Source organism: Theobroma cacao, chromosome 3 (assembly GCF_053813885.1).
Source record: "Theobroma cacao isolate CCN51 chromosome 3, ASM5381388v1, whole genome shotgun sequence".
NCBI classification, from domain to species: Eukaryota; Viridiplantae; Streptophyta; class Magnoliopsida; order Malvales; family Malvaceae; genus Theobroma; species Theobroma cacao.
This window is the reverse complement of record NC_142641.1, coordinates 39588051-39610643: the sequence shown is the minus strand read 5'-3', so window position 1 is coordinate 39610643 and position 22593 is coordinate 39588051. Positions and strand designations below refer to the sequence as shown.

Sequence of the window (22593 nt, the reverse complement as noted above, 5' to 3'; positions counted from 1 at the left end):
AATAAAGAAGAAATCATACAACAACATAACTTTTCCTTTGTCTAAGACTTTGACAATTGTCTTCACTCTTATAAAGCGTGAAGCTCTTTCATTATCAACTCTGTACTTCACACAAATTCCTTAGAAACTTCGATGCTCCCTCGTTTGTGCCGTAGTTTCTTCTTGCTACAAGAAAAGCAGCAAGAAGCGAACAAATTTAGGACCTGCAAAATCCAATAAATGGCGGTCCTTCCTTAAATGGAAATGGCAAAAACACAAAGGAAATGACGCCCTATGAATTGCAAACATCAAAATGTAGTCAATTATAAAAACTAAAGAGGTTCTCATTGCCATAACTTTTCATTTCTTTATCGTAGGTTTTCAACTGCTCATTTGTTTCCATTACAAATGAACGCGTTACTGCGTGCCACTTCATTCGATGAAATCATCCATTTGGGCAAAAGAAAATATAAACATTAACCAGGCTTTGTATTCTTCATGTTTGTACCTGTTTTTCCACCTGCTCCTTACAGGCTTATTTGCATTTAGAATAATAATTGCAGACAGATAAAGTTCTTGTGGCGTCATAAGCCACGGCCAATTAAAATGGCAGAAAAGCATGTTTAGGTGATAATAAATAACAGCATTGTTGCGGCAGATATGCAATAGGTGCAGTTTTACTATTGCATAACATTTCTAGATAAGGATGATCACAAGATTAATTTGGATTTTGAAGAATATTGTTTTTGCGTTCAGATAACATTTCTATGAATCAGTTGTTTAGTTTTTTGCTGTTATGGTTTCTGAGAGGGCTTAATTAGTTAACTGCTCTATTCAAGGTATTGATATGACGGTAACATATAGCAGACAGAATCTGTAATATATATTAATCATCTTTTTAATTAAGCGTGCAATACTAATTATATATTGCTACTTTTCACTCATCGCGTAGAGTACGCGTTGAATTTGGCAGTTGGCGGTGCACTTTTGTTGCTCATGACGCTGCAGTCGGTTTCATTTCTTCCTTGTCCATTGTATTTAAGCAAAATTGAGACCTCCGACTGTGTTTAGTACCAGCTGCTTTACTTATAATTAAGCCCTCCCCCTTCTTCTAATCAATTCGTAATACAGTCTTCTTTCTGTTATATATCCGACTCTCTGATTTATCAAGGTATCTGACACAATGGCGGCGAATGATGTGCCATGTTGTGAGTCTATGTTCTGGGTGTATCTAGTTATATGTGTGGCTCTTGTATCATTTGCTGGCCTCATGTCTGGCCTTACCCTGGGGCTCATGTCCCTTAGCCTTGTTGATCTTGAGGTTGTCATCAAGGCTGGTCAGCCCCAAGACCGAAGGAATGCAGGTTAATATTACTGAACCACTCTTTACTCAAATTATATCTCCATCCATCGCCTAAATTCATAAAGCACTTAATCCTCAGTTTGCTCACAAAAGATGTGTTTTTAAATGGCAGAGAAGATCCTACCCATCGTTAAGAATCAGCACCTACTCTTATGCACCCTCCTTATAGGCAATGCAATGGCAATGGAGGTATCTTGCTTACACCTACGTACTCCTATATTTACTGCAGTCCTTGAAAACACTAATTCTGAATTCTCTGTGTACTTGAATAAGGCCCTTCCGATCTTCCTTGACTCCCTTCTATCCGAGTGGTGCGCAATATTGATATCAGTTACCCTCATACTTGCGTTCGGTGAGGTAAAATCTCCCATCTACTCCGGACCATATAAGTGATTATGTATTTTGTTGATTTGCTTTACATAAAATACTAGAATGCTTGTTCAGATCATTCCTCAAGCTGTATGTTCTCGCTATGGGCTGAGTGTTGGAGCAAAACTCTCAGTTTTAGTTCGGTTCATTGTAATAATCCTCTTCCCTGTAGCTTATCCAATTAGCAAGGTAATTTCAGCAAACCCTAGGAAACTCAATGAAGATGTTTTAATCAAAATAATAAATCTTTGCTTCCTCTTCTGGCAGCTGCTAGATTTGCTGCTAGGGAAAAGACATTCTGCACTTCTTCGACGAGCTGAGCTCAAGACACTGGTAGATATGCATGGAAATGAGGTAATTAGTTTCCATAATAAACTTCCCAGAACTCAACTGATCACAAACTTTATTTGATTAACTATAGCATGGTTTAACCACCCAAAGTAGAACTAAATCGGTAATATTTCATGTTCATTGTAGGCAGGGAAGGGTGGTGAACTGACACATGATGAAACAACCATTATCTCTGGAGCCCTAGATATGACACAAAAAACCGCTAAAGATGCTATGACTCCCCTATCCAACATTTTTTCACTTGACATAAATTCTAAACTCGACGAGTATGACCTTCCATCTCTCTGCCTAACTATCCCATTTATTTTTCCTTCTCATTAACTAATTGATATGCTACAGGAAAACAATGGGAATAATAATAAGCAAAGGGCATAGTCGTGTACCTATCTACTCTGGGAGCCCAGCAAATATCATTGGCCTTATACTGGTGAAAAATCTGATCAAGTGCCGTCCGGAAGATGAAACCCCTATTAGGGATCTTACCATCAGGAGCATTCCTAGGTTACATTTGATTTCAAATTCCCGAGATCTATATTATGTTATTACCTTTTCTGCTGCTTCAAGTATAGTTAATTACGATTTCTGAACAATAATATTGAAAAAACTAAGAGATAGTCTGTCTGCAGTTTATGATTTTCATAATGTTTTGTAAGTGAGAACTGAAGGCATTACTATGAACTAATTCTATTACTTTTAAATCTTTGACAGGGTTCATGATTGCTTCCCTCTCTATGATATATTGAATCAATTCCAAGAGGGCCACAGTCACATGGCTGTTGTTGTTAAGTGCAAGAGTGATTATATAAATGAGGTTGCAGAAAGTGCAAAAGCCAAATCTAGCATCCCCGAGAGAAAAATCCACTCAAAATCGAAAAAGAGAAAGACAGAGGCGAAAGGTATAGAAGATTATTTTCATAGATCAGGAGAAACTGAATTTTTTGTAAACCTTCACACACGTAATGGTAATAAATTAGTTACGATCATGAAGATTAGTAAGAGGGAAAACAATACGATATATATGAGCTTATGATCACCCTATTTTCAGGTATTGGTCAGCATCAATACTGTCGAAATGAGCAACTTAGTATTCCTTCAAGCTCACCCTCTGCAAATTCTAACATCATTGATATTCAAAGTCCAACTTTAAGCATGGAGCTAGGCAGTAAATTACGCCCGCAAATGAAGAAACGGGAACAGGCAACCCTCTCAAATAGAGATTTGGAATCATTTCCAATTAACTTAGATGAGGAGGTTCTTGGTATCATAACATTGGAGGATGTAATGGAGGAACTGCTGCAGGTTTTTCTTAAGTATTTTGTTTCCAGAGATTATCGATTAGAGATGCAGACATATATTCTAAAACCAACTTTTTGCTTTTGCAGGAGGAAATATTTGATGAAACGGATGATTATGTTGATGTTCACACGAAGTAAGCTTCTTTCATTTTGATCACATTAACTTGCGATTATAATTTCCAGGATGTTTTTACACTTCCATTAATATTCTCCCCTTTAGAATTACTATCAACATGCAACCTTCACGAAGATCGCCATTGAGATCTCCCAGAGCAGCAACAGCATCTCATCTTCATTGGAGAAGCCCTACGGCATCCCCAATTTCTTCATGCCATGGAAGTCCACTATCTTCAAAGCCCCACTCTCCTGCACCAGTTGCACCCTACGTTCAGTCACCACTCTCCAAGCCAACTCTTTGTGCCTCCCCCAGGAAACCTATACCAAATTCTCCATCTAAAGTGTCAGGCGCCGCCCAATATTCGCCATCCCCACATCAGGTTCGTGGAACATAAAAAACTGCATTACGTCAACTTCTAATTTGCAATGATTCATACTTTAAATATTTTCTCATCAGTAGTTTACCTAATTCTCTGTGAATTGGTTCTAGCAGGTATCGAGAAAATCATATGAGAGGCTGAGACCTGGTTCTTAGGTTTCAATGGTACGAATTAGTGAAGATAAAGCACGCAAATGTTTGATATGTATGATGGGAATTTCTAATTCCATAGAATAATATGTGGGTCCACAAACTGTAATTTAGCTCCACAAAAGTGTTTTGAGGAACTAGCAAATTAGGGCTCCCTGCCCTTCCGCCTTATTTCGTTGAGATTTAAGTACTATTTTTGTTCATGCACTTTGTCGTTTCCTCCTTTTTAATGCACTTAATCCACTACCTATCCACAATTCATTGTACACTTAGCTTGTATTATAAAACATTATTAAATAAACATATAACAATTAAGTAAGATGCATCGGATTGATCTCATCAACTGGTAATTGATTATTATCTTAATCAAATGTTTAAATATATGAAAATTGTTGAGATCCGAAATGTTCAAATTGATAGTTCTCTTGAAAATAGAGAGAAGGTCTCTAGAAAAGAAATAAAAAGAAACAGGGGTCAGGATAACTTAGAAGTGCATAGATTGTACTATCTTCTATAAATAGAGTGGGGGAAGTGCCACTGCTGCACGGGAGAAGACAAGTGATAGCTGACTTGCTGTTAGGACTTAATTATATGAGGGTTCTTATTGTCAATGTCAAATTGATACATAAAACCCCAATAAATCTATTTCTCAAAATATCTTAAGATAAAACCAAAATATCTCAAATTCTTATACGAGAAAGCACTGCCATTCATTGTTTTCAGATAAGGTAACTAGCAATAAGAACATTAACCACTGCTTCGTGAAAAAGAACCCCAAAGAAACAATGAAGACTCTACTCTCTTTAGAAGCACAGCAATTTTACCTTCCAAAGCCTTCTTTATGGGGTCCAAGAACCCCAACAATTCTCCCTACAATCATCAAAAGCCAGAACCAAATCCAATCCTCATCAACGTGGAAACTGCAGGCCAATGCCAAAGGCTTTGCAAGCACACCACCAGCTTCCGTGAAAAAAAAGGGTGCCAATGAAGACTCCAACAACAACAATAACAACGATGACGAGCCAGTTCCCCAGGTAGTGTTTGATAGGATAATAGCAAGAATTTTGGTCTCTGTGGGAGTTCCTTTGGCCACGGGTCTCGCGTTACTGCACCTTTTCGGTGTCGCTAAAGAGCAAAATTTGTGGGATGTGCCACTATGGCTGCCATTCTTGACTACGTTCATAACTTTCGGGGCATCAACTCTTGGGATCGCTTACGGCACTTTGTCTGCGAGTTGGGACCCAGAGAGGAGGGGTTCTATTATGGGATTGGAAGAAGCTCAACGCAATTGGGTTGAGATGTGGAAAGAGGAGAATGATGGGCAGTGGTGAATGGTGATTGCGGTTGAGCTCAGCCGTTTGGATCAACCAGTAGGTTTGGGTCAACATCAGACCTCTTAATATCCCTCTAGTAGGTTTGGATCAACATCAGACCGCTTAATTTACCTCTAGTAGGAGTACTAATTTCGGCTTTTTAATGTACAGCCCATGTCCTAGCTTCAATCTTTTTTTTTGGAAAAAAAAAAAGAAACAGTAGAACTAGTACTGCAATATATTGTTTTGATCATCCAACAATACAGAAATACTTCTACCACTTTATTGTTTTTTTGTTCTCTCTTTTTTAGGATAATTTGTTATTGAATGTTTCTTTTCTTTACTTAACGTACGAAATACAAAGATAGGAGAAACTGAAATTTTATATTTTGGTCCTCCTAAGGATAATGATAATTATTAATATAAATTTTGGACTCAGGTTTTTTTTGTCGAAGGCATAATATAAAAAAACTCTTAAATTCACATAAATCCATATACTTTTATTATTAAATCAAACTCTTATACTTTTATTTTGAATTAAATAAATTTTTATGATTAATAATTAATTCAGTCAAAATGTAATATGTCATTTTATGCCGCATGACACTAACGTGATATACTAAAAGATCATAATTGATGATGATATGACATATTAATATATCATAACTATGATGATATGACATATTAATTTATCATGATAATATGATTATATGACATTTTTTACTTTTTACATCAATATAAAATGATTAATAGTATTTGAATTAATGACAATTAATTAATTATTAATTATAGAAGCTTATTTGATCAAAAATAAAAGTATAAGGGTTTGATTGAATGTAATAAAAAAAAGTTTATTTAAATTTTCTTAAATAGTTTAAGAATTTTTTTGAGTATTATGCCTTTGTAGAAAGTTAAACTTTTTAGACATTTACCCAAATTATTTCAAATTAAATCATTTTGGGTTTGACTCAGGTTAAATTCATATATTTTTTATTTGAATTTAAGTTAATATGAAATTAATAATTAAACTTTGTTTTTTTAATATTAATTATAGATTATTACGATTTTATATCAAATTAATTTCAATTTCAAATCGTTTCAAGTTGGAGTTTTTTTGTTTAATTCAATTTATTTTAAATTTAAATATCAAAATTTAATATTTAATTTTTTAATCAATTCGAATTTGATCACATTTGCAATCAGATTGTTTAACAAATTTTCAAGTTTGAATTCATTTTAACACTATTTAAATTATTTGGTCGACAAACAGTGGAACTGGTTTTCTGACCAATCCACGTCACTCATTCCGAGTTTGATGAGCTGCGACTTTATGCGACAATACAAGCGGAAACGAGTCAAGATAAAGATGAAAATGGGTGGAGAATAGAAAGTTTTTTTTCAATCTGCTGGCACATCAAGTACTTCTGATGTTTTGCCGATCTCATCTGGAGGACCTTTGGTAGCTCTAAGCAAGTAGCTCTGCTGTTCGAAGTCTCTTTTATGAGATAGTACTCAGTATAATTTTACCTTTCAAAGAATAATCTTTCCTCACAAAACGTGTTGAGTTTGCCTACTTATATAATTTTCAACGCCTGAACCAATCAACACATGAATGACGACATCAATAAATTGACAGTTGATACTATTGTTAATTAACGCCTTTGAATGCAATTGGCTTCTTTTTTCTAACGAAAACAGAGGTAAAGGATAAATTGGCAATCAAATCACACCGGTGCGTCGCCGTTTTCATTATTAGCACATTTTTCTTTTCCTTGATATTCCGTGTTACCGAAGCAGAAAGTGCTGAAAGTAAAGGATAAATTCAGAGAAAGAAACACACGGCTTACTGAAAATCCTTGTGAAAATGACAGTTTTAATTTAGATTATTCGCAACAAAAGATTTCCAAAAAGAAAAGAATATCTCAACAAAACACATGCGCTAATAGGAATATAGAATCCATTACTTCAAACAAAAATATACGTAGACAAAATTTTTGATAAATTCATATTAATTCACAGCAAAGTTTTAAGCTAAAATAATTAACCCACCAGGGCACCACTCTGTACAAAACGAAATTGAAAACAATACTAATCCAAAGATGCTGCTCTTATTCTTCTTCTTCTTCTTCTTCTACATTAAGTACTAGTATATAAATCTTCATATCTAAAAGGACAAAAAATTTAGCAGATAATGCAACCAGGCTGACTTTCCTCAACGATTTTAGTACCATAAGGGTAATTGTCGTGAAGATAATATGAGGGCGCTGGATAAAGATACGCATAGGGGTAAGGCACAGCGTCTTTTGGGGGATCTTTCTTAGTTTCTGCTGGCTTCTTTGGCTCCTCTTTCTTGGGCTCTTCTTTCTTCTTCTCTGGCTCTTTTGCTGGTCCAACCGAAACTATATCTGTGTGGCACAGCTTCCTCAGTTTTCTCACTACGACCACTGGATCAACGTCTCCTACCACTGTCAATTTTTGGTCCTTCATGTCCAGTGAAACTGAATCAACCCCTGCAAAATATCACTTAAGTTAGTTTGGCTTGCTTCAAGATCTCGGTTTTCTCTGTTTGATTTTAGTAAGGTTCTAGAAAGATCTCGTAATTATTTGCTTGAAGTAAAAGATCTTTCGATTCCCAAGTTCGTTAGCAACAGACATAATCAAAACAAGAAACTAAAACTATATATGTACAATACCTGAAAGGCCAGAAGCTGTCTTCATGGCTTTTGATCTGTACTTGCCGTCGTGTAAATCCAATTTCAACACAACTTTCTGTCAAAAACAAAATCAATCACTGTTAATATTTTTAGATCAAAGTAAGGCTCCAAAACTACTAAAAGATCAAAAAAGAAAACTTTGCTAGTACTATTTAGGCTAAAACTAAATCATGTTCACTTTTCCTCTCACCAAAACGTAAGTAACAAATTTCATTTAGCAGTTTTCATGCTTCTATATTTGTGTGAGCTTCAAAACAAGATGCAAAAAGATGGAAATCAAACCTTCATTTCAAGCTTTGAGAATACTTGAGTAGCAAACTTGCGAATAAAAACAAGAAACAGAGGATAGTAACAAGGTGGTAAAAGGAGGAATAGAAAGGCAAAGAACTCTGAACACCTTTGATGGTAAGGAGCTGAGGCTTCAGAATTTATACAAAGCCCAGTCAACCTAAGTCAATTCAGACAGATGGTTCTTTGCCTGTTTGGTCAATAAATGCGATTTTGCCAGCTACTTCCGGTTCGTGGAAGATACCAAAATGATGCAAACGACATCGTTATAGCCAAAGAACCTTTTGACAAAAAGGCGCTTCTTTCATTTTCGTTCAAAGGAAAGTAGGAGAAAAGTATAACCCACTTAAACTTGTTTATCCAGGAAATTTCTATAAGCCTTCCAATTGACTCGGTTGGGGACACTGTTAAGAGAGGAAGTCTTCGTCTGTTTCTCTTCCTTCTCTTATTGCTTCTGTCTTTTTCCCTTCTTTCTTATTTTGTTTATGCAGTGTTTAATTTCTTTATTCTAAAATATACCCAAGCTTTTGCAGAGGTGGGACACTACCCAGCCTTGAGGGTCGGGCACCCCGCTAGGAGGGTGGATGAACTTGGACTCTTGGAGACAAGCCTCGCGCCAGGTTTACTCTATTTTTTGCCTTCCGGTTACATTAATTGATCGTATCAGTTTTTTTTTTTTAAATGAATTCGTCATTTGTTTGGAAAAAAGGCTTGCGTGGTTTGTCATCTTTCTTTCTTAATCACGTGTCTCAAGTTTGAAGAAGATCTGGTCTGGTCAAGTGATCAATACAAGAAATGTAAAAAACTTTTCCTGTTGGTATACTTTAATATTTATGAATATTCAGTTCTCACGTCTGGCCAGAAGAGCTAGATGATGGATCCTGGAAGGGCACCTTGCCGTTTTTCCTTTTTCTTCTTTTTTTCTTTTTTTGTTTTGTTTTTATGGCTGATCTTATAAATGTTGTTTCACATGGGATTGAGACACGAGTCACATGACAGCTAGTTTTTCAAACCTTTTCTTTTTTCATTTGTTCATGGGAAGATGCTCCATTGTTTGACTCTTACAGCATCTTCCATTAATACCCAATCTATGTGAGTTGAACCATGTGATAGTGTTACTTAACAACTGTTCAGGGTATTGTATATTTACTATATAGTATTCTTTTGGTAGTGGTTTTTTTTTTTTTTTGACAGGGCTGTCGATGTTCATGACTTGTGTTGAATCCAACATCATCCAATGACAACAACTATTGAAATGTTATGGTCAAAAAGTAAAATCCAACACTTTGCAGCTCGGAGTTGTTTTCTTTTCTTTTATTTTTTTTCCTTTTTCTATCCAATCTTCCATAAGCAACAAGTTCCAGGTGATGACACAACTAAGAAAAAACAATAACGGTACGACCTATCAAAAGAAGATGTGAATGTTAAGTGATGAATACTTCTAGAATATATGATATGTGTAAAAAAAAAAAGGGTATAAAGAGTGTTCTAAGCAGATAAAGCAATATAATATACATCTATAATTTCTTAAACAATCATAAAAATGTGGGATCGTTCTTGAATCTTGAATTCTTTTATCTGATACGATCATGAAAATGTATTCATGTGAAATATATTGATCGCTGGCCATCAGCAATGGATCTATCTATTAGCTATTGGTTTAGTGTTTTGCTTTTCTCTGTTTCTGCCCTATGCTCCAATAAAAGGGACAAAAGACAAAGAACAAAATTCTACAACAAATAAATAACGTTTGATGTTGTGAATTCACTTGCCAAAACAACTTGTAGTGGTTGGGGGGGGGGGGGGGGGGTGTGGAGACTGTGCCCGGTGTAAAAGTACCATGAATCGCCTGAAATTGGCGATGTGTTCTATTGCATTTGGTAGTTACTCTACTGATCACAAGTATGGGCTTTTTGTCTAAGGATCATGAACCCAAGCCTTTAAAACTGAGTGTTTATTGCAAGGCAAAAGTTTTAAAAGGCCCAAGTCTTATTACTTCATCCCCACTTGACCTCTAAAGAATCCATTTAATGTAGTTAGAATTCAATTTACATGCACTTCCCAAGCCCAAATATCATATTCCTTGTACAGAAATTTGAACCAAAGACGGAGGGGTGCAAGTAGCTGTGTGGCGCATGAGAGTTATTTGATGAAATCAGCAGGTTCAGCACCAATCCACAATTCTTTAAAAAAAAGGATGATGGGCAAAATTATCATGGGACAAAAGCATAGCGAAGTGCGCAAAGCATGTGTCTTCCATTTCCTGCTTAGACCTTTTCTCTGGGGAAGCTATAGCGAAATCACAAAGTTTACTAGCTCAAAGTCTAACCTGAATTTAGGAGCTACATCAATTATGTGATGAACTCAAACCGAATCCATTTATCAAATGTTAATAACTAGTCCATTTATCATTCAACAATGAGAATTAGTTAAATGCATTTTTGTAGCTGTCTCTTATATGCTTCTTCCGGATCCAAACCCAAAATTTTACCTTAAAAACTTTCCCAAGTTCTTTTTTGAGCCAATTATATAAGTGTTGGTAGTATATAATCTCTCTTTAATTTGCAACATTTTAGTTTGTTCTCATTCAAATTTCAAGAGGTATATATATCATATGTGTCCCAGTAAGTCATTTTTATTTTGAATAATTATGAACTCCCATTCATACGAAAAAGGACACGAGAATCCTGGTCACACAAATACAAGCTCGTGCGAAAAGGGTTGTAGAAACCAAATGGCTACATAATGCAATACCAAAACACATAGATGTGGGGAAAAAGAAGTTTATGTTTTAACAACGATGAACATACGACTCTATAGGCATTAATAAAAGAATGGTAATGCGCTTTGTAACTCGAATGGAGAAGTGAGACGAAAAGCCAAAAAAAAAAAAAAAGGGTCGTAACCAAGAGTAAATGTTTGGACCATTTGGAGCCATGTTTTTGCTCGCATTTTCATATGTAGAGAATGTACGTTAATGGCTTTGGTTATATGTCACTTCTCATGGAGTAGCTTCTACAGACTGGAAGGCGACAACCACTAGAAAATGGGGATATTTCTTGATTCTTTTGCAATGCACATGGCAAAACGACCATGCATGCACACGGGCAATATATATAACCTTTCTTTAATCGATTGATGCATCAAACTTGGTGCAATTATTAGCTTCTTCATTTGCTTAGCCACCTACTTTATCTGTTGAACCCCAAAATTGAGGGACAGAAAGCAGAAGAAAAGCAAAAGCTACACATGGCATTGTGAGTTGACCTACCAAACAAACTTGTGGTAAGTGCAAGACCGGGACCCCAGCTGACACCGCATTGCCAACTCCCTGCTCCACATCGGATTATAGCAACTATAGTATAAATAACCACCAAATAGGCTGTTTGCCTTAGTTCAAAAGGTCAAAATGAGGTACCTTAGGGTAAACTTTCTAGTTTCGAGTCGTACGTAGTAATTTTTTGATGTAAAAAGAAAAACAGAAAAACCATTCATGGAATGACAATAATTAAGTCAAACTTGAATTATTGATGATAAATCGAACATAATTCATAATTAATAAAGCACTTTATTTTTTTTAATTCTTTATATATTTAAACAAGGTTGAGGGGAAACTCTAAATTTTGAACCTCGAGTTTTGCTAGTAAGAGCGCTTAAAATTTTACATAACGCTATATCCCCCCAATTGCTGTAAAGAAATAGAATGTATGGCTGGGAATGCACCCCCGTCAAGATTCGTGACTAACGTCCATCTCAAGTTGAAATAGGATATTCCTTGTACACAACCGTGAGTCGAGGATAAAAGCAAAATGCGAAGCAATCTTGTCGGGTTTGATTGAAATTAAAATTGGTGAAATGAAACCAGCACCAGTACTCTACCCCTCCACAATTCTGGAAACAGAAAAAGGGTAAACCAAAATATCAGAGGGTGAAAGAAAAAAAGACAGAGAAGAAAAGCAACATGGGAAGTGGGCAACTTAAGTAGGTCCCATTGCTAAAAATCTCATGGAAGTCATGTGGCCTTGTTGCTGGCCACTTAGCACATTGGAATTCAACAATACCATACATCTCCGCTCCTAAGCTCCTTATCGCTGCCACGTGGCCTTCGGTGAAAACAGCTCTATCCCTTACCTGTCCTTTTCACCTCGCGGCCGACCCTTCCCTCCACTAGGATAGCTTGGTGCAGACAAAATTCCTATGCCTCCTGGATCAGAGTAACCCATGCCCAAATCAAATGTCCTCTAATCCTATGAAATTAAAAGAGTTCCTTATACGATACTAGTAATTATTAATTCGACGACTAAGAGAGGATTTATTTACTATGAAACTTTGACATGTTGATTTTCAATTGATTCGAAACGTGGCAATTCTATTCATTGCGCTTATATCATGCTACTACACATAGGGTAACCGGATTTTTACATATAATTAGTGCAAATTTTATTATTTTATGGTTGTAAATTTTTAAGAGTTATTTTTTTAACCAGTGTATTAAAGATATATTTTAATATTATTTTAAATAATATTTTTATCAATGTATTGAAAATTCATCGTATTCAATACTAATAGAGTATTTAATTTTTTTTATGAATAATATTTTAAAATTATAAAATATTTATTAATGAGCATCTTAGAAATACATTTTAAGATTCGTTCAAAGACAATTTTTGTACCAAATATAATACGTATAATGTCATTTAATATAGTAAACTTAAAAAGTATAATTAAAATAATAGTTAACAAAAGTTTTTTGTATAATTTACTTGTCATCTTTACTCATTGTTTGATTTTCTTTATAAAAAAATTAAAAGTTATTACAACATATAATTGATGAAGGTTGTCCATATTTTAACAAGATCTTACAAAATAGATGCGCATGTTAAAGTGTCTTCTTTAACTTAAAAATTATACTTAATACCCAGTTATTGCTCTAGTGTTCTATAGAGCATAAGCGTTATCCTTGGATTTATTGTAAATCTTTTAATTACTTCTTTAATTAGCGAGAAATTACCATTTGAGAATGGTAATAATAAATAATTACTCTCAAAATTTATATTTAAGAATATATAACATTTTGTCTATAGAAATTAGAAAATAAGGCGTCTGATCATGTTATGGGCAGGTAATAATTAGCATTTTTTAACATCCAAATGGGCAGTGGACAGTGGATAAACAAACGTTCCTTCTACGTGGCAGATTCTTATTTGTCATTTCTAAATCTCAGATGAAACCACGCAGCATCAGATCCAAATCCCGAGCCCTTTATATGCAAACTCAACCGCCTTCTTCAACCGCCACATCTCTCCGTTGTTTCAAAGCTTTAAAAGAAAAAAAAACCTCCCAAAAATCTTACATGGTATCAAAAAACCCGAACCCGGCTGAGGGATTTTACCTGGATCCGACTGGAATGGCTTTGCCCGGCCTGGCACCCTTCACCACGACGGCTACGGCGGCCTCCACGGCGTCATCTGCTGAGGATCCGAATAAGAAAATCCGAAAGCCCTACACCATCACCAAGTCCAGAGAGAGCTGGACTGAACCCGAACACGACAAGTTCCTCGAAGCTCTCCAGCTGTAAAGTCTCAAGCATTTTCTCTCTAATTCCATGAAATTTCTTTGCTTCCATTTCAAATTAGGGTTTTTTAAAAATTGTTTATGAATTTTTTTGCAGTTCAATTTTGAGGTTTTGAATTGAATTTGAAATCGAAGTCTTTTTTGTTTTTTTTTATTCAGAAGTAGCTAATTAAAATTTTTAAATTGGTTTTTGTTAAAAATAAGTTTTATAAGTATTATTGAAAGTAGGATGAGAGTAATAAGTAATGGACAAGTGGGGAAGAAAAGGAGAGGACATTCTTGTTCTGCGTGTGAAGCGTATGTTCCATCTTAAATTCATTTAGCTTTAGGCTTCATACCTAACTGAAAAGACACTGAATTATAATAGCCTGTTTGCATATTTGAAGACATGATGACAAAACTGTAGTAGAATATTGATGGTAATGTATAGTAAAAGGAGTTTTTTCTTTTGTTGCTATTTTGAATAATCTTTAAATATTTTGTCATAGTTGACCTTATATTGAGGAACAAAGGATCTATTGTTGAAGACCATTTCGAGATTATAACTTAGTGGAGTTGTTATACTAGTTTCTTGTTATATCAGTTGTTTGCTGAATCATGCTTTTTGCATGAGTATGTTTCCAAAAGGTTTTCTTGCTCTCATTTGTTGTTGTTGTTTTCCTTCCCTTGATTCTGTTCAGCTTTGACCGTGACTGGAAAAAGATTGAAGCATTTGTCGGGTCAAAGACTGTTATCCAGGTAAATTAAAAAGTATCTAACATTTTTCCTTAAGCAAGGTTCATTTTATAAAGGAAAGAGGCAGGATGGTTGAGGAATGAAGAACTTTATGTTTGTAATCTCTCCTTTGCATCTTAGACTGCTTTCCAATGTTTCAGTAAGATGTGAAAACCGGAGTAGTTTCCATATTAGAGGTTTTCTGTTTTAACAATTATATGTAGATGCCAATGCCTGTGACAAACATTTGACATGAAGTGCTTTTTTTTTTTTTTTTTTGTTTTCTAGATCCGTAGCCATGCCCAGAAGTACTTTCTAAAGGTTCAGAAGAATGGAACAAGTGAACACCTACCTCCACCTCGACCTAAAAGGAAAGCAGCTCATCCATATCCTCAGAAAGCCTCAAAAAATGGTGAGGATAATTTATGTTAAGTATGAGTAGTAATCACAGCACAAAATTGACATTATAATCCTGTGTCTGTGTGTCACATTGGCAGCTCAACCACACCAACAAGTATCAGGATCTTTTCAGTCATCAGCGGCTTTACTTGACACTGGATATGTTTTAAGATCTGATCCCTCATCGATGCTTATGAACCCTAATACCAGTGCTGCTGCATCTTCCTGGACAAACAATGCACAGACCGTCAGTTTCTCACAAGCTAAAAAAGGCATCTTATTCTTCCTAATTCTAGTATTCTAATATTGAACTCATTTATGATAGCAGTGACCCCTTTCAACAATTGAGATTTTGATTATGTGTTGCCTCCATGTTATATTCGCCTTTATAGGTTCTGGGTTGGCCAATAACTCTTGTAGTAGCACTGAGAGTACCCCAAAGACACGACAAATTGGGGAAATGACTGATCAGGGAAATCATGGTCATGCTCTGAGAGGTTTGTCTTAGTGCTAATGGAAATATTTAATCATTTATGCTATTTTATCCTTAAACCCTTTAAAATGGCTTTTTGCTTGATGCAGTGTTGCCCGACTTTGCACAAGTATACAGTTTCATTGGCAGCATCTTTGATCCAAATGTTACTGGTCACCTGCAGAAACTTAAAAAGATGGATCCTATAGATGTTGAAACGGTTTGGTTTATTTTACATATAACATTTTATACAATTTTGCCTGATATTGCCACAGACATGATTGCTTATCTTTCTTTCGCCTATTCAGGTACTGCTGTTGATGAGAAACCTCTCCATCAATCTGACAAGTCCTGATTTTGAGGATCATGTGAGTTTTCTGAGCCCTTGCTTATGGGTTACTTGTTCCATCATGGTGTGGATGATGCGAGTAGACTAGTAAAAGTAGTAATGTTGGTAATTGGTATCACCCTTCGCTTTAGTAGGTCTATTAGTGGTTTTGGTCTTTAATTTTTTTATTATTTTCATGAGTCAAATGCTTGAATACAGAGAAAATTTCTCTTGGCATATATCATTTGAAATGAGCCTAACATAAATCAGGGCAATCATCCTTTGGTTTCAACAGTTTGCAGCACTGTGCTTTCTGCCATGTAAACTACAATGAGTTTTCCATAGTCAGCATTTAGAAATATGACAGTTTGGCAATTATGATGATGATTTCCTAGGATATTATAGATCTAATCTTGGGTGCAATTGGCTCTGTTGCATGGTCTATTTTTCAAGTTGGAAGTTGTTCTGTGATATTTTGTCATTCTCCAAAACAAAGATGGTAATTCAGGACAAACATGCATTGGCTAATTAGGCTGGAAATACAAGGGATGAAAAGAATGGGGTTCCTTTTTTTTTTTTTTTTTCTCATGTGTCATGAGTTTGTTTGGTAGCGTGGCTTGTCCCTGATTTTGCTTCTAGTGTTGTCAACTTATCATTTGGTAAAATGTTTAGTTCTTCTTAACTTTCTGTATGTGAGTCTTTTCTTTGGTTTGTTGTGTCAATTTTTTAATCTATTTGTTCCCTACATAATTTATAAAAGATTGTTAGTTTTACTATATGGTTTTTTTGATGCAGAGAAGGTTGCTTTCTTCCTATGAGATTGAGACAGAGGCAATTGATCACGGTGGTGTGTGTAAAGCTGTTCATAATGACCAATCCAAAAGTATAACTTAGCACGTGAGGTGATGAGATGTGCTTTAATTTTCAGCTGTGCATAATCTCTTTTATGTCTTATATAAATGGACTCTTTCTTCTTCTTCTTCTTTTTTTTTTTCTGCTTTGAAGGCATGCCAGGAAAAGGAGCTAGAATCAAAGAGTACATGATGTTCTGTTAGTAGTGTATAATTTTGGTAGGATCATCGGTTGCAAATTTCAAAATAATTTTCCCCATTCTGCTGTCATGTATATATATTGTAAGAGAAGTTAAAAGGAGAAGCGGGGTGCAGAATGAAAGGAGAAGAGTCAGGAAACGAGTGTACAGCGCATATCTTTTTGTTTTTGAGGGGTATCTTGTACAGTACGATGCTGGGTCTTGTGTATTCAAGTTTTGACTGCATATTTTATTGTGATATAGGCACAGTATTTGTCAATGCTGCTTGCTGCTGCTGTTTTCGGGTATATAACAATATCAGTTTCTCATTGTTTGTTGCAATCACGTTCGCCTATGGACGTCGATGGCATGCTGGTAGCAGAATATAAAGCTGGTAATTACTTTTTATGGAGAGATTTGCTATGTTACGGGCACTTCGATTTAGTTGCGACTATTTCCATGTGATTTGGTAAGTGTTTGAAGGTCAAAAAGGATGAACGTCAGAGTGAAAAGAAAAGGGGGAGGGGAAAATCATTTGATCTTGCTTGTAAAATTTGACATTGGTACTAGTGAGGGAAATGAAAATGGAAAGAGAAACTAATTCAATTCTTGAACTGTTTCTCCCATAGAGTTTTGCTCGAACTCTTTTGTTTTCTATTTTTGTAAGGTTTTCTATTATTCTAACTTTCGCACGGGAAACACCTTTATTGTCTCGTCTTCCTTAGGAAACATATAGCATTAATGTCCATTTTCAAAAGAAAATTTAAAAATAATACCAATGTCTTAATCTTAAAGACGAGTGATCACGAGTTGTGGGAATCTGATGATCGATGGACATGGGTGACTTGAACGCCCAACTTTCTTTCACGCTACAACTAACTACCGTACAAATAAATACTTGGTTGAACCGGCCAGAGTTACAATCGGTAGGCATTAAGCAAAGGGAGTTCTCTCACACCCACGTCACCATGTTAAAGAAGGATAAATATTACCCAATAATCATCAATGGCATAAAAGGTGCCTCGCGAAATATCATTCTTTAAGCATTTTAGTCGTAGAAAACATTCCATCTATCATTGCATTGCTTACTTTGTTGATAGTGCCCAATATCAGAACGGATACATATATGTATATCTGTCTGCATTTGAACTTATCTTCAGACATTAAAGTCAATATCTACGAACACCACAAGGAGTTTAGAATCGAGATTTTAAACGAAAGATGAATCTACCTAAGCCAATTACAAGTTGAGGTTAGACAAAAGCTGAAATTTCATTTTCTAGCCGCCAAAATGTCTATAGCCTGCTTCAACCTGTTTGGCAAACGCTCCCTGCTCATGGCCAAGCATAGTAGGAGGATGCATCAGCTTTGCTCTCAATTCCCATCTCAAAATGCCTGTAAAGCATACCTTCATTAATGTTTTCACCAACAAAGTGACTAAAAACAAGAAGTTATTTATCCCCAAAAAAAAAAGAAACAGCAAGAAATTAGCACTTTTTTCAGTTTCAAATATTGAATCGATCAGATTCAGATACTTGATCAAAACCTGGAATTATTTATTCAAAAGTTGTGAAGCTGATAAGATTTTAGAAGCATTTGTTATACCTGGAACTGACACTTTCAAGGTCCCTGTAGCATTGTTGCTTAAAACTCAAGGAAGAATTAAGCATGGCATTTTGGTCCTGTGCATAACAAACCATTTCATTTGAAGTGTGTTGAGGAAATGCAACTCTTGGCAGTCCATACAATTGGTGGGGAGGGAAATAGCCTGGAATGGGTAACTCCTGTGGCAACTGATTGTTACCAGAATGATCAAACCCTGTTTCAGCAGCTCGGAGGTGCTGGTAGGAAGTGAGATGCACGTTTGTAGGAAAATGTTGAAGAGGTTGTAGATTACAGGGACATGCTTTTAAATTTTTAGGCTTGATTCTTAAACCCTTTATACTTTCTTGCGACTTGGAACAACTCCCTTGTTCCTTTCCTTGCTTCAGCTGAGAATGCTGGAGCTGTGGGTAAGATTGCTGCATGCGCAGACTCTTAAAAGGAGTATCCAAACTCACTAGATCATGAGAACTATGAAAGGAAGTAGGCCTTAGAAAACCTGCTAGATCAAATCTTTTTTCACCAACAGCAACACCACAATCTGCTAGCCTCCCAAAAATATTAACCGGTGTACTTGAGGTATCCCCAGCAGCCATAAACATGGAGTCTTGCTGCAATATGTAGTCATCAGCAGTTATCAGGCTGTCCTCATCAGGCAGACAAATGTCAAGTTCATCAAAACTACTGAGAGAACTGTTCTTCAACTCTGGCCCGCCCTGAAGATTAAGTCCTACTTTAGCCTGAATATTGGAGACCAAAAGATTACCATTTCTTTTGTTCACACCAGTTTGCTTGGCAAAGCCCGAGAGCGTGATGCCTTCAGCATCTCCAATGGGTCCAGTCCCATTGACTGTCAAAGGAATGATACAATTTTCCCCAACTGGAAGTCGGACCTGAGACTCTACTGCATCATCCCCTTTGTACATGCTTGTCAAGTCTTTTTGGGTGCCTGATAATGCAGTTGATTGTGAATCCTTTACAAATGTTCCAGAGATAGGTTCACGAAGATTCTTCTCAAAATTGTTTATAAATACTCTGCCTGATTTGTTTAGCTGGTTGTTGTCATTTCCAGTTTCAGAAACATAGGGTTTATACAAGGACCACATGTTTAGCTTTGAGGATTCTGCCAAATCAGTCAAGCCTGCTCCCTTTTGTAACAACAAAAGAAAGTGCTGATGTGCTTCACCATAATTGGAGCAACTTGATTGTGAGTCCTCTATATCATAACTGCTCCTTCCATTGATCTCTGACAGAATGGATTCTTCCAAGCAATGACTAGAATGAGCTCCTGGATTACAACAACCATATAATTGCATAGAGCTTTCCTTTGAAACAGGAGTGGAGGCAGATTTCATAAGATTGTGAGCAATTCCATTTGTTCCAAAAGAAAATTTTGTAGAGTCATGGTCATTGACCTTTTGATCAGCAGCAGTCTTCTTCTCTAGAGAATGTCAGGAAACAAAAATTTTAGGTTCTCTTTGCTAATATAACTAATTGGTTCAGAAAGTTTAAGCTTATGAAACATAATCCACAGTTCCACTTAAGAAAGGTTTTTGAAAAGTTAAAAGAAAATGAACAAATTTCTGTTTTTGAGCACACCTCCTTCACGAAACTGATGAACTAAGACAGAGGAACAGAATACAGGATTCTCAGGGTGACCTTCTTTAACATCATAAGGCTGGTCAGACAATAAAACAAAATGCTGTCAGATGTTGTACAAAATTTTCAGCCAGAAACTTGAAGTTTTTAAACGTAGAAATTTTACTCTGAATCACTGTTGAGAGGGAAATACACCTTAGCACCCCTGGATTTACTGTACTTGTTTGCAACCTTCTTATCAACTCCAGAATCCTCCACGATTATAGCAATATCTAGGTTCAAAGTTTCTTTATGCTCATCACAGATTATCTTTTGCTTTTCTTGAGTAGCCATTTCTTGTTCGTTCCTCATCAATTCAAATGAATCTGAGCAGAGGGGGTTGTTCATTAAACATAAGGAGAGTTACCTATATTTAAACCTGAACTGGCAGAAACCATGAATACTGAAGACAATAGAAACATAAAACCACCAGAAAAGAAACCAAAGGAGAAAGAGAAGATTTTACCCCTTCTCCTTTGCTCCTCCTCTGCTCTCTCTTGACTCAGATTATCACAAGAACCAAATGTTTCATCATTATAATGGTCCTCACTTTCTCTCACTGAATAATTTTTTGCCTGAAATAGAAGAAAAAAAGTGAGATTCAACCAAATGCTTTGACAGACTATTTTTAAATAGTTAAAAACATGATAAAATGCTTGTTGACAAAAAACAAGCATCATAGACTACGATCATAGCCACAAAATGAATCAGTTGAAATTTCTTATTATTAGCACTAGATAAATCATAAAGTATTTTCACATACCTTACATAGATGTGGAGGCCGATAAGGTTCACTACTCCGGTTGAGTATATGGAAGCCACTGCCTTTAAGTACAGGATCAGAAGTCTCAGCTACACCTCTATGAACTCTTGCAAAGACACCACTTCCCAGAAGTCCTTGCTCAGCATTTCGCCATGCGCAAAGAGACGGGCTGCTTTGAAATCTGCCAGCATCTGTACAATAACATATATGGTTCAACAAGCCAGAAATTGAATGCACTTTCAATAACCAATAGGTTGATACCCGCACAGCCAGGATCCACAGATACATGAAGATGAAAAACATTGATAAACTGCCTACTGTATAAGAAAATACAGTAATAATGGGATTGATTTCATCTACATTAGCTCATAGCCCATTGCATGAACAAATGATCAACTCCACCACTGACATTAGTGACCAGATTTACAAGGATTCACAATCAATCAAATACCACTATCATTACTGAACTAGGAATTGCCAATAAATACAAATCATAATCCAGGTTACCTTTGAATTAAAGGATGTTAACTATACTCTCTTTTTTTATTAGCAAAATATGAGTGGGGAAGAGGAAGTAGGGTAGAAACTTCTTACCTGAATCATGATAAGAATGCAGCACACTAGTTGATTGATTTCCAAGTTCTCTGGAAAATAATTAGCTTAAGAATATAAATATTACTACCAAGGATGCAACAAAAGGCAATAGTAAGTAACAAAGAAAAGAAAGTAGTGATATTACCTTAATATTGAACTGTCAAATCCAGTAGGTAACTTTTTGCATGTATCGAATTCAGCTAAGGAAAAGAGAAAATCTCTTGTATATGCAAATTTTAGTGTTCTGCGCAAAAAAAAAATGTTATTATCTCTGAAAAACAGAGTTGTGATGCTTTTTTTTTGCTAAGTAGTAATGGAGATATTTAGAAAAGTATGATCCTCCTCTGTTTGCACCATTGGCATATAAAAACGAAATCCTCTAAGAGTTTCCATTCAAGTAAAAAAGGGCGATAGTCGTGTAAGAAAATTTTCCTAACACTTTTCTCAGCAGCCAAACACGTGCTAAACCGTATTACTAATATTTTCTGCTTTCTAGTCGTATTTTACTTTAAAAAAAAAAGGAAATAAATTATTACTGTATAAACATTAACAAAAGAAAGACGGAGAAAAGGCAGAGTTAAAAATTACTTCTGATATTCAGGAGTTGTTTCCTCCGGTTTTGACTGTGGCACTAAACACCGATCCTCGTTCTCTGATCTCATCTTCTCGAGAGAAAAAAAAAACGAAACTATGGAAAATAATTCCTACTAGAAAATCCCTATATATAAAATGTTACACTTATATCAAGTTTATGTATGATTATATCAAAAGCCGAAAGATCTAGAACTTTACGACGACACTAATTTTTTTTTTTTTTTGTAGTTTTTTCCCACAGAAATATACACTCTAAAGTTTTACTATATATGATGAAGAGAACAACAGAGATGAAATGTGAGTCTAGGACTGAAAAAACGACAAGGGGTATTTTTGCATGAGAAAACTTTCTAGAGAAAGTTGGCGAGAAAATTGTTAGGATTTTGCGTGGAATGTGTGTTTGGAAGCAAAGAAAACATGAATCAATAGGTAATAAAAATGGTGTTTTTATAGCTGGAAGAGAGTAGGGAGTAGGGAGCGAGCAAGGACCACTTTTGTGTTGTGTTGTCACATGATTCTGGAGCCAAAGAGGCAGAATTGGCAGCCTATAAATACGGAGGTGAGGTG

The 22593-nt window shown here is 35.8% G+C and overlaps 5 protein-coding genes and 1 long non-coding RNA gene across 11 annotated transcripts; 4 read left to right on the top strand and 2 right to left on the bottom strand.

Annotated features, from left to right (window-relative positions):
* The first annotated feature begins 1062 nt into the window (after positions 1 to 1062).
* LOC18605642 (CBS domain protein with a domain protein (DUF21)) lies at positions 1063 to 4206 on the top strand. The gene is made up of 12 exons (XM_018117480.2): positions 1063 to 1343; positions 1455 to 1531; positions 1616 to 1699; positions 1787 to 1900; positions 1979 to 2065; positions 2189 to 2328; positions 2402 to 2563; positions 2771 to 2958; positions 3108 to 3361; positions 3445 to 3491; positions 3578 to 3854; positions 3968 to 4206. Exons 1-12 carry the CDS (start codon positions 1163 to 1165, stop codon positions 4007 to 4009), a joined length of 1653 nt encoding a protein of 550 aa, XP_017972969.2. The 5' UTR covers positions 1063 to 1162; the 3' UTR covers positions 4010 to 4206.
* Positions 4207 to 4732: 526 nt separating this feature from the next.
* LOC18605641 (transmembrane protein, putative (DUF3464)) lies at positions 4733 to 5596 on the top strand. Its single transcript, XM_007038770.3, has one exon. The coding sequence runs from the start codon at positions 4789 to 4791 to the stop codon at positions 5332 to 5334; it is 546 nt and encodes a 181-aa protein (XP_007038832.3). The 5' UTR covers positions 4733 to 4788; the 3' UTR covers positions 5335 to 5596.
* A 1684-nt stretch (positions 5597 to 7280) lies between these two features.
* LOC18605640 (heavy metal-associated isoprenylated plant protein 12-like) lies at positions 7281 to 8470 on the bottom strand. Its single transcript, XM_007038769.3, has 3 exons — positions 8313 to 8470; positions 8010 to 8085; positions 7281 to 7826 (listed from the first exon to the last, which is right to left on the bottom strand). Exons 1-3 carry the CDS (start codon positions 8316 to 8318, stop codon positions 7498 to 7500), a joined length of 411 nt encoding a protein of 136 aa, XP_007038831.2. The 5' UTR covers positions 8319 to 8470; the 3' UTR covers positions 7281 to 7497.
* Positions 8471 to 8486: 16 nt separating this feature from the next.
* On the top strand, positions 8487 to 9309 carry LOC18605639 (uncharacterized). The gene is made up of 2 exons (XR_001927142.2): positions 8487 to 8743; positions 8852 to 9309. It is a non-coding gene; the product is annotated as an uncharacterized LOC18605639 (long non-coding RNA).
* A 4294-nt stretch (positions 9310 to 13603) lies between these two features.
* On the top strand, positions 13604 to 17449 carry LOC18605637 (Homeodomain-like superfamily protein). 6 transcript variants are annotated; one of them, XR_016025377.1, is made up of 9 exons: positions 13604 to 13892; positions 14573 to 14630; positions 14895 to 15018; positions 15098 to 15277; positions 15398 to 15502; positions 15588 to 15697; positions 15786 to 15845; positions 16606 to 16707; positions 17100 to 17449. XR_016025377.1 is itself a non-coding variant. In XM_018117526.2 (9 exons), exons 1-8 carry the CDS (start codon positions 13672 to 13674, stop codon positions 16697 to 16699), a joined length of 957 nt encoding a protein of 318 aa, XP_017973015.2. In that variant the 5' UTR covers positions 13604 to 13671; the 3' UTR covers positions 16700 to 16707; positions 17100 to 17449. The 6 variants fall into 6 exon arrangements, 4 of the variants coding, with proteins under 4 accessions (XP_017973015.2, XP_017973014.2, XP_017973017.2 ...); XR_001927117.2 differs by having other exon boundaries at positions 16811 to 17115; XM_018117526.2 differs by having other exon boundaries at positions 16601 to 16707.
* Positions 17450 to 17904: 455 nt separating this feature from the next.
* LOC18605636 (uncharacterized) lies at positions 17905 to 22094 on the bottom strand. Its single transcript, XM_007038755.3, has 9 exons — positions 22021 to 22094; positions 21578 to 21676; positions 21433 to 21482; positions 20839 to 21029; positions 20542 to 20650; positions 20232 to 20401; positions 20037 to 20115; positions 18441 to 19878; positions 17905 to 18230 (listed from the first exon to the last, which is right to left on the bottom strand). The coding sequence occupies exons 1-9, from the start codon at positions 22092 to 22094 to the stop codon at positions 18170 to 18172; spliced, it is 2271 nt and encodes a 756-aa protein (XP_007038817.3). The 3' UTR covers positions 17905 to 18169.
* Between the last annotated feature and the right edge of the window lie 499 nt (positions 22095 to 22593).